Source organism: Buceros rhinoceros, unplaced genomic scaffold, assembly GCF_000710305.1.
Source record: "Buceros rhinoceros silvestris isolate BGI_N320 unplaced genomic scaffold, ASM71030v1 scaffold1869, whole genome shotgun sequence".
NCBI lineage: Eukaryota > Metazoa > Chordata > Aves > Bucerotiformes > Bucerotidae > Buceros > Buceros rhinoceros.
In genome coordinates this window covers 68,826-80,509 of record NW_010430724.1, presented here as the reverse complement: position 1 = coordinate 80,509, position 11,684 = coordinate 68,826, and the positions used below count along the sequence as shown (strand labels likewise).

The following is an 11,684-nucleotide window of genomic DNA, read 5'->3' as shown; positions in this document are numbered from 1 at the left end:
TTGGTCTCCATGGGAGCAAGTACAAGCAAGAGCCTTTCTGCACACCAATCCCTGTAGTAAACTGTAAACATCAAGTGTTACCCCTTCTAGAAGCAGACACTGTCTACAAAAACACGCTGTTAACTTCAGAAAGTGCCATCACGTAGAAGGGACTGAGCTGGAAAGTGAAGTCACTGAACAGAATTAGTTCTGTTCTAACTCAAACCAGGGCAGGTGGGATGTGGAGCAGTGATCAAAACACTTCTTTCACTTCCATGTTATGGATGTTGCAGTTATGGTGTGGCAATCTGGCACAGAACAGCTGAAGAAAGTTTTCCTCTGCTTATTCCGGCTCACGGGACAGTGGACTGGATCCTCACTGAGCCCTGGTAGAAAGCTTGCCCTAAAAATACTTGCATATTTGTATGTTGATTTTATGTAAAATCAGCGATTTGACTTTTGATTTTGGTGTTGATACATTTAGTCTGGAATTACCCTATCTTATACTTTAGGGCTGGATCTAGTGTCTTTAAAGGTCAGCAAAAAGCCTCATCTCCATGAAACATTGTACATTGTGCACTTAGGAGATTTTTATGTATTTCTTATTGATTCATTTATTCTTGCTCTCCTGTGAAGAAGCATCAGGCATTGACTGGCACAGTAGGAATATTTGGCTTGGTTGAGTTTGCCAGTTGGTTGAATTTCTCACTCTCTGTCTCTGGAACAAACATGTACTGAAAGGTTGCATGTTTTCCTGAGCTGCTGCTTCTCGTACAACAGAAGGAGAATGGACAGTGCAACAAAGGTAAATGCTGAGATGTGTAAGGATTCTGTAAGATTATTAGGGGCTGTAATAGTAGTGGAAAATACGCCTGCAATGATGGGGAGGCTAGTGATGTGTGGCAAAAAGTCCTGTGAAATCCACGCTCCTGTCCTGGTCATAGTTATTGCTAGTCTGCTGGAGGTCAGAAGGGTTGAGCATAGGCATGTGCTAGAAATAGGAGAGAACCTAGTAGTAAGAGTTGTATTTTAAGTCTATTCTGTCCTGAAATATGGCAAAAACAAGTGGAGAACTCGTACATACCACCTCTCCATTTTCAATTACGAAAGTAGGTTTCTTGAAATTCCTTTCCCATACCTGCTTCTTCCAGATTTCGGATCTCATTCAGTTATTCTGATGACAGTCTGGTGATCTTAGACAAAGCTGATTGTTGTTCCTATTCACTCATCCTGTTTAAACTCCTGAAATAGTACATCGTATTATCTCCCGAATAAGAATGTGTTAATTTAAGTATGACTCTCTGATGTGTTGCATTTTTAGGTAAGCTGTTCATACACATTTAAGTGTGTAAGTGACTTGGGGCCCTTCAAAAAAAAAATAACAATTTCAACACTGAATCCCTTTAGATACTGGTGGGACTTGAAGTATATGCCTTTAAAAAAATCATTTCAATAAATAGAGCTTAGGTTCCCAAATACCTTGCATTCATTTTTTCACTTGATTTTCTGTGTTCACTTTATTGGTAAGGATTTGTGTAAGCCTAGTGGGGTTCCTAAAATGCCTTTTTTTCCTCTTGAGTTATTTTAATCTATAGGTTTACACTTAGAATTTACCATTTGTAGACTGAATTAAGGAGAAAGTTAGGCTCACTCCCAGTGTGAATTCTGTGTATTTTCTTTGTTATTTTATGCTCTGTGCTGCATTAGACTTTTGTTGAATAATAGAAATATCTTTGTGGGTTATTATTTTCCAGAAGTTACTCTTTTTCCTCGTGGTGGACTTGCCTGAAGGCAATAATTCCATACTCTGATTTAAAAGAAATAGCTACATGATTTGACCTGTATTATTCTGGGCCTAATTATTTTTAATTTGGGCAGGTTCTGGTTCTGTGCTTTGTGCAAATACAGGGATTGTCCTGGTATTAAATCCGTGCAGGTCATCCTTAATTTGTAGGTCTGTTAAGTGCCTTGGAGGTTGACCCAGTTTGGATTTTTCATAAAGGTTACTTGAGGCCTCTCTCATATGAAAGTTCTGGATCTGAGAGGTTATTTTTGCAGCGTGCTGCTCAGATCACGTGGGATCCACAGTACATACTTGCTGCTGGAGAATGTTTACTTTATCGGTGAAGGAGAAATGCAAAGAAAATTAATAGGCAACACATGAATGTAGAGCAGTATTGCAAAGAGTTCTGAGAACAGCCTTTTGTAAAGAGTTACCAGTATTAGTCTGACATAGTGAAGCACTTCAAGTTTGAGCGGGGTGGTGCATATACTCTTGAGGGTGTCCTGGAGAGTTTAGTGTGTTTACCTTGACTGATTAACCTGCTACAGTCTGGCTATTTACCCATTTGCTAAAATACTTTAATACCTGTATGGCTTGCAAAGGTACCTGTGTGGCGTTGTCTTAGCTTACGGCTCTGCCATGTGTTCTCGGTTTGGTGGAAAGAGAAGAATCGCAGGGTGGTTGGCACCTTGCACAGAGAGCCTCAGACCTTCTGTGTGTCCTTTGTGTTAGCAGGAATGGAGGGAATGAGGTAGTTTGAACTGTGTTCAGCTGCTGTCCCTGTCACTGCCTCATTACAGTCCATGGATGAGTTCACAGCCACTCTTCCACTGTTTCAGGGAAGTGAAGAGTGGGGGAAGCATGTCAGACTGCTGCACAAGAAAAGGTGAAGTGTGACCTACCTGTCTGTCGAGATTTGCTATGGTCTGAGCCACTGTTGGTGTGGAAAGACACTGGTTTAGAATATGGATAGTAATTTTTATGGAAATGAGGTAAGCAAGGAGACAAAGCAACTACTGCCTCTCCTAAAGGCAACGTTTTGGTGTCACCTAAGGAGCCCCGGTGTCTGACAGCAGCTCTTGGGACCTGCAACTCCTCTGCTGAGAGCTCTGCTGCATTGTATGCAGGAGCTCAACCTGGCCAGGGTCGGTGCTTCTAGCAAAGTGTGTGAGGGTGGGCTGAGATGAGGGAGACAGACAGAGCAAGTTCAAGTTCAGAAAGCATGTCTGAGGTGTAGGTAAGTTGTCATAAAGGATAACAACCATTTCTCAGAGAGAAAAGGTTGTTGTGGAATTATGTGCATATATGACTTCTTGGCTGCTCGTGGGAACTGGAGTCAAAATATAGAAAAAGCTTGACAATTACACTCATGAGAGAGCGGGCAGGAATATGGGTAGAAACATGCAGTAGCTCAGATGATGCCTAACGCCAGCACTTTCATTCATCGGAGTCACAAGCTTTACTGTATTCTGTTTCTGCCTGAACCAGGAGGTTAGTCCTCTGTCCTTTATTTTCCCCTCTTCTCCTCCACATATGGTTCTGGTAGGTGTTAGGTCCAGAGCTTGGGGGTTTTTTTATCATACATAGAAAGTATTTGTCACTGTTGGGAGTTGTGTCTGGGAGAGGGAACGACAGAAGCCAGGTATCTTGTGTTACTCCCCAATTCCTATTATGGGTGCAGTTTGATCACTGCTGCAAGGTGGCATAAATGTGAATTGCCTCTGAATGGCTCTCTTTCCTTCTCCCCTACCCTGACTCGGATGGCAGTGATATAACATACTAAATGTTAATTTTTACCTGGACTGTTAGCTCCCTGATCTGTCTGCACAAACGCTGTGATTGGTTATCGGGAGGATGCAAGGGGGGAGTGGGGCAGTGGGGCAGTGCAGGACCAACAGCCATCGGTACTTGGGTCAGCTACACGTCAATGGTGAAAGCTTCCTGCTTTTTCAATAAGAGAAACTGCTGGGAAATGCTTCCTTTTTTATATGTGAGAAGGTAATGATATAAAAAATGCAAGATATGTCAAGGTTTGTGATTCCTTTCTTTGACTCCCTTTTCTCAGCAAAAAACAGTATTTATAATTGACTGAATAGGCAAGGGCTAAATTGGACCCTCTTTCTTAATTGCCAAGACTAGTGTTCATGAGCCGCATTGACTTTTGGTTATGTGGGTTTTCCTGCTCACTGCGGCTGGAAGATGAATTTTTGTCACTGGAAATTTTCCCCACTGGGCTATGAAAAATGGGCAAATCGTGAATAGGTTTATGTTTCCTGACTTGGTGCTTCCAGCTCTGCCCTGAGTGAAAGTCATGTTCTAGATAAATCCACTGGAAATTTCTGAATCAGATGTGACATGTCACAGCTAAATACAAATGTATTCCAGTTTGCTCATCCAGGAAAAGGAATGAAGTGCTGAGGAGTGGCTAGTTTTATGCAATGGTTGCTCTCAGAATCTTTATTAGTTTAGAAAAATATTCTTGTTTTGGAGCTGTATTGTATTAAAGCTGTGGAAGCAGTTTAGCAGTGACGGCTGTGGGATAAAAATAAAATAAAAATTGAATGATTATTATCAAGGAATAATAATTTGCATTGTCTTTGGAGGCTATATTAACTCTTCTGATTTTTAAGTTGACAAATATTGATTGCAGTTGAGATGGTTTTAACAGCTTAAATTGTAAAAAGTTTGGCACTCTCAGCAAGATTACTTAATGTTACTGGGGGCTGTTCTGGAGTTTGGTTTTTCAAGTGCGTTTTGCTGGATTTGAACAGGGTCTGTGGCTTGTCACAGTTTCCACTGTTATTTAACACCAGTTTTGGCTCCATCCTGGAAGGTGTAAGAGAAATATGATTAGGGTGGCTTGATTTGCAGTTTGATATCAGGCGTCAGTCACAAATCCTGCAGCTGCAGAATGCTGTCATTCATGAATGGTTCTCAGAAAGCAGCCCTTCTTAGAGGAGAGGAGGCTGTGAGGGTAAAAACTTTTTTTTTTTTTCCCTATCTCAGATTTTGAAAAATACAGGTTAGAAGTATGAAAATTTACCTTCTCTGTATTCTATGCTTTATTTTAAGACTGTCAATTTATAGCTAAAGTTTATTAATTTAGCAGGATTTATCTTAAAAATCACATTAAAAAGATCATTTTGCTAAATTTCCTGAAAGTAAAAATAAGCTGTTCTGCCGTTTGCTACTTTTAATATAACTGGGATAAAAGCATCCTAATGTGGAAACCCTGAAATCGGGAAGATGTGATGAGGTTTTAAAGGAGTTTCCAAAATCTGAATTCATGGAGTGATCTAATGATTTTCATTTGTAATGAAAGCTTTACCAACAGTTCTACTTGAACAGTGTTTTTCTGGTGTTTTTTCATCTCATATGTCCACATTTATTGCTTTTCGAAGCAGTTTGTTGGAAGTTGTTTGACAGATGTTTGTGCATGATTTAGTACGTCGCTACCTGCAGTATAACTAGATCACTGTTGTAGAAGACAACCTGTGCTCTACTGGATAAGCCATGGTGCTGATACAGCCCTTCCACTCCCCGTTTTTCCCTCTGTGGAAGTTTACCAACCCTGTGCCAGCTGCCATGGGACAGCAGAGGTTCGTGCCTGAGTTCAGAGAGCAGGGGAGCAAAGGGCAAGAGACAGTTTTTGAATAACTACACCTAAATTCTCCAGAGCTTGTTTATCATAGTGGCAAGGTATTACGTGCTGAGCTGCTTTAAACACGGAGCAGAACTGTGCAGTGAAACTCTATCCTGCTTAGGATTCTCCCAATGAAGATCCCAAAGTTTTCTACTAATATCAGTTTTGTTTCCCAAGACTTCTCTATTACAGGAACAGATGATCTACATCTTCATGGAAAGAGAGAGTGAATTATGAAATAGAATAATGGTTTCCTCAAAGGTCACGAGCAAAGTCTGTTCAAAGCTGGGCATGAGAACTAGTTTTTCTAGTTTCCAATTTTGCATCTTAGCTATTTTTGTTTTTCTCCATTTTGGATCTATTTAGATCCAAACTGTGTCATACTGGGCTGTTTGGAATGGTCTAACCCAAAAAAGTGTCAATCCTCCTTCTGTCTGAATCTCCATAGTCTAGCTGATTCCTGCCCATTGTTTAACAAAGCCCAATTGTAAATATTCAGTCTCTTTGCAGATGGGCACGGTGCCATTTTCGCAGCACTAGAGCAATGCTGGCTTCTCAGCAAGCTGATTCAAAACATAATGTTCTAGCAAAATGCATAAACATCAGCAGTAACAACAGAATTTTCAAGCCTCCCTTCGCTGTTTTGTCCAGTCACGACGCTGTGCACTGCAGTACACGGCTCCAGACTCCTTGCCTGACTGCCATGTAAAAACACTCGTTTGGCTGGATCTGAGACTGGGATGGAGAATAGAGATTTTGGTGCTTAGTTTGCTTCTTTTGTCTCTAAAGTAATTAAACCCAAAGGAAAAAGATATGTCAGGAGTGTAACTTTTTTAAAATTTAGACAGAAATACAAGAAAAATTGGAGTTGTTTTCAGAAACTGAAGAAACTAACAGTAACTAATGTAGCTTACCATCAACCAGGAAATGATGAAATCGCCTCAAAAATACTCAAATAGAAGTAAGAGAATTCCCTGCAACTTCCTAGAATTCAGTGAATATTTTAATGGCAGACGAGAAACTGGATAACTTGAATGTCCTTTATGGGTTATTTTTTCTGTGAGTTGTACCATTTTCCATAAAAGATAGAAGACTTAGTATTTACTTTAAGCAAAGCACTACATAAATACTAGTAGTGTCCTTCTATAAATTAGGGGTGTTTCTCCAGTTAACCACTCTTACATGTAATCTAACAAACACTGACATGAATCTCTGGGTACTGTGATTCTCCTGCTTTGTTGGTTTATCTTTGAGGTGGCTGCTCGACCCTTCCAGTTGCTCTGTGTGATTATGTTTTTTACCCACTGTTACTTTAGTGTGTGTAGAAGATAGTGCATGAATCTCATCTGCAGATAGCAAGGTCAGTTAACTGAGCTGCATTTTGTCATGTTATATTCTTCTGATTTGATGCCCACAGCCTCGTTTTGTCTCTGGTATGTAGGACTTCTAGAATTAACATACTTCTAAAACAGTATCCTTGGTGCTGTTTACTGTCAGATAGTTGTATTGCTGCTGTAACTGTGAAACAGTTGTTTCATACTTGTAGCTGTTTGCAATGAAATTAAATCACACTAGTAGCGTGGAATTATCCTTGCACTGAAATTCTACCTCTTGGATAAAAGTAATTTCTCAGCAGTAGTTGTTGTCCTTTCAGAGCAGTAAAAATGCTTGTGGGTTCTTTTGTTCTTTTGGTTGAAAAGGTGATGTTATTTCTTTTTTATTACTCTCTTGACAGAAATGTTGCAACATCTCCATCAACAGTTAGTGGAATCTGAGCATAGAACCATGACCTACCTGAAACAATTTAACAAAATGCAGGCAGACTACCATAATCTCATTGGAGTCACTGCAGAGCTGGTGGATTCCCTGGAGGCTACAGTCAATGGCAAGATGGTAAGAGATGGCTCAGATGTGTACTTGCTTCCCCACCTCCCAGAAAATGGAGACACAATGCTACTACAGTGTGAATTGAGCTTCATAGTTATGAGCATTCTGTAAGTGCTGTGTCTCTTTTGTAATGAAACACAGCACTTTGGATGAGAGGTTCTTCCGTTGCCCCTCTGGACTAGGATTAAGGTAGTGCAGAAGATGGATTGGATTGTGCTGGCTCAGAAATCTTGAGGAAACTGTCTCAGATCTCCTGTGAGAGTTCCCCTTTGAGCTTTGCTATCAGCAGTGATCAGGGGGTGTTTCTGTGATTACTGACTGAATTCTAGCCCACCGGAGTTCGCTAGGTATTTAAAATGCCGCCAGATCTGTTTTAAGTTACGCTGTGCTGGAAACAATCTCATCCAAAATTTTGGTAAGGAAAAGGTTTGCTCTCGGTTCTGCTAAGCTGAACTTGTTAATGTCTTTGGTAAAGGGAACTGGGGTATGAGTGAATGAGTTATTCACTGTGTGAAACGGGCGACAAGTATGTGATTGGAGAAGATACAGCTTTTTAATGTGTTTTTTATACAAGGATGATTTTGTGCTTCATCTTCTGTGCTGTCTTCTCTATGAGCATGCCTCTGTACTATAACTTCTGTATAACCTGAAGGTTATTGCTATGACAGATGTTTGCGGCCTCAAGGTGCTTTTAAAGGACCTGTGAATTGTTAGCAGGGAGAATGACCTAGAAATTCCTGTGCTGCCTGCTGAAGAGTCAGTATGTACCTTCCTCCTGCCATCAGCTGAACATGCTGTAGTTTGTTACTCTGCATCTGGGATCACTGCTCACATTATTGCTGTAGGGGAGAATTTGTGTGTAGGTGCGGATTTTGTTTTCCAGCAGATTAGGAAGGGTGTTTGCTCACATGAGCCTCGATAACAATACGAAACACATAGTCAGGGATTTGCCGCCTCCCATTTCACACTTCAGTGCTCCCCAGGGTGATATCCTCTTACTTTCCGTGGTGGAGGAAGGTTGCCGGTGTTTAATTCTCTTGTGCTGGGCGGTCATTTGATCCTTCCCAAGTGTGTCCAGCTGAGGGTGCTCTTTCGTTATGAATCTTGGTTCCTGTCATTTCAGAATCCGAAGTGGAGTTGGGTATTGAATGAAATCATGTTGGAGTTAGAGTTCTGAATTTGAAGGGGTTTGTGGTCTTGCTATAGGTCTGAGAGTATCAGAAGTGTCCCCGTTCACCTTTCTATACTCTCAGTCCTCTTACCTCTGTTCTAGGGGATTTATTAACTGGTCTGAAATTAAGCAGTTCTGTTTTGGTGTGGAAATCCCAGACAAAAAAATCTAAACCCGCTAGGATGTTTTGCATTGAAACACAAAATGCTGCACTGTGTCATGTTTATTCTCTCTGCCATAAAAGACATTGTGTAAGTTCTGCTCTTCAGCTAGACAACACATCAGCATATTATTGCCTAAGTCTAAAGCACAAAACTGATTCCTAATTACTGTTGAACAACCTATCTTTTGAGGAAAATCTGTGTGCAAACATAGGTGTGACAACTTCTGGTTGTCTTCTTTCAGAAAAGTGTTTAGCATTAGTCTTGTGAATAGCATAACCATTCCTAGATGAAGAGAGTTTACAGTTTTCTTCATTTCTGAACAGAACTGTAGTTGCAGTGTGTACCTTGTGCTTGCATCGATGAGTCTCGGGTGTGTGATTTCTTGCTATCTTAAAAAAAAAAAAACCAAACCAAACAACAACCTTTAGTATAAAAACGTGCCAGGTAGAAAGTGTAGCTTTTATGTAGTCTTGTTCTCTCTTTATGTTTCCTAATTTTCAGATCACACCAGAGTATCTCCAAAGTGTTTGTGTTCGCTTGTTTAGCAATCAGATGAGACAAAGTGTAGCACAGAGTATTGACTTCACGAGGCCTGGAACTGTAAGTATTAATGTTCAATGTTTTTACACCAACTCTGTGCTGGTAACTTCTCTTTTGAGAGAATACCACTGAAGCTGTGTAAGGAACAATGAGTGTGAGATAGTAAAGACAAAACATAATGTGTCCAACTTGTGTAAGAATATATAGTAATATGTAAGGTTTGTTGATCTCAAATGCTGGTGATGCAGTCATAGCTGCCTAAGTATGATTAATTCTGTTGTTATTATAACAGCAGGTTTTCTATCTGTTAAAATGCTAACTGAACATTTTTAAAAAAAACAAACAGAACAACCCCAACCCTAAAACTAACATCTTGAGTTTGATCTTAGCCAATTTAATTTAGCTAAAAAGTGTGTGGGGGGGGGGGCATTGCTTGGCTCTGAGCACAAGCTGTGTTCCTTTCTGCTGTCAGCAATGCTCGGATAACCCTGGAGTGGATTGGCTCAGCCAGCTAAAGGAGCAGCATCAGGCAGGATCATGAGAACAAACGGGGAAGAGGAGGAAGGGAGGACTTCCCTTTTTTGTAGGAGTTGTTTGATAGACAGGTGGCGAGATGATACATCTAAGCCACCTTGCTGGTTTACCTGATGGGCTTTAACCCTCTATCTAAGGATCTTTGATCTCATTAGGCAGCTCAGGGTCCCCAGAGGGTTTTTTCTTCCCACTTCACCAGTCTCTTGTTCCTTTTCACATGGCTGCAGTACGCCTAGCTACTTGTGCCCTTTTATGTTCTGCTCAATCTCCTCTGCTGACATGGAGAGGGAGCTTGCTTTTTTTTTTTTCCCCAGTATCAGAACCAATTTAGGATAGTTTCTGGAGTCTGAAACTGTGTCTGTGGGTGAGAAATATTAAATGGCTTAATGACAGTCAAAGAGCTGTACAGTGATACACCCTTTTTTAATACCTACCTTGTTAAAATTTTTCAAATAAGCGTTAACATTAAAACTGCATTAAAACATTGTGTGCTACTGCTTTACAAAGACAAGCCAAAGTAATAGTTTTTGTTGTGGCAGCTATTCATGTGTACTTATCTTTCTAGCAGGAGAGCTTTGTGAAGTGTCAAAGGAAAAACAGAAAAAAAATAATATTCTTGCTCCTTATTCTAGCCAAGGTTTTTCATAACAATGACGCTATGGGTATGTTTTGTTCTGCTTGAAAATCTGTTACAGAAAGATGAGGAGATAATAAAAATGTTCCCTTTTCTATGCACTAATATTTTCAGAAATAAATATTATTCCTCATTGTTCTTCAAGCTGGTTTAAATGCCCTCCCTTCCCTGTTAATGGTCAGAACTCCTTTTCTGGCCTGCCATGTATACAGCAGGTGCACTCTTAGCAGCTTCTGCAGGCTTCGTATCCCAGGGTTTCAGGAAAGGACCAGGATCTTTGTCTGCTACCTCAGCATTAGAGGCTGTCTGTAATTCCTCCCTCCTCAGATTTACACCATGTCCATGGTGCATGGTTATACCAACTTCCAGCTTGTAATGTACACCTCCCCCCATCTTCTAACCAACAGTTTCCAGGGGTCTTCCCTCTCTCCCTGACAGTGGCTTTCCAAGATAATGCTTTATGTGCTCCAGTAGTCTTCTGTATTTTTGCCATCTGATATTGGGGTCATGTGTGTCTCCCATCTCCCCTTCCCGGTACTGAGATCATCCATTCTGTACACCCACATGACCTCTTCTGCCTGTTCCTGCTCTCTGCTCACATCAAGGCTTCTCTTTTTCTCCTGTGCTTTCAAGATGCTCCATTTGCCAAGAGTTTCACTCTTATTATTTCTTTTCTTTCTATCATAAATTCATCTTCTGATCTCTTGAACCCTTTTGGGAAGGGAACAGAGGGAAGAATGTCATCCTTATGCAAGGTGCTGATTTGTTTCTTTATCTGCTCTGTAGAGAGTGCAGAAGTGGCTGAAGCTGCATCTTCCCTTGTGAAAGCTGGATGGATTATTGCTAAACTGCATATGTCTTTATGTACCTCTGTCACATGTGCTATTTAAGCACAACATCTGTCCTCGTACAGTTAGCCTTTAGATATAGGCATCTGTTTCCTTCTCTGTGAAAGACTTTTCAGACTTTTAAGAACAGTAAGTGATCATTGAAGAAGTGGGTAAGCAGCAGGGTATAAGGACAGTATTCCAGCCAGAATTTCTGTCACTGGAGGTTTTTAAGAACAAGATAGACACATGGTTAACTGTTTACGAGGGACAGTTGATGCCTGGCTGCAACTCCAGGGCAGATTAGGTGACCACTCAAAATCTCTTGCACTTCCTGTTTTCTTCTACTAAAGATGCTCAACTGTGGAATGATTCTTGATTTTATACATCATCTTTCTTTACTCCTGCTTCTCTAGAAGTGTCCCTAAAAGCGTTTCTACTCTGGAAGCGCCTTTGCCACTATATTTATGTCACTATGGCCATTTTAGCATAGTGCCCAGCTATGTAGATAGATCAGGGAAA

At 40.7% G+C, this 11,684-nt stretch overlaps 1 protein-coding gene across 1 annotated transcript in view; it reads left to right on the top strand.

The window, feature by feature from the left end:
• The window catches only part of ARMC9 (armadillo repeat containing 9), a 66,021-nt gene that overhangs the window by 7,821 nt on the left and 46,516 nt on the right, over positions 1-11,684 (top strand). Inside the window, exons 6-8 of the mRNA XM_010143116.1 lie at positions 760-784; positions 7,141-7,298; positions 9,129-9,227. Coding sequence (XP_010141418.1) covers positions 760-784; positions 7,141-7,298; positions 9,129-9,227 — 282 coding nt within the window. The remainder of the gene's footprint in view (positions 1-759; positions 785-7,140; positions 7,299-9,128; positions 9,228-11,684) is intronic.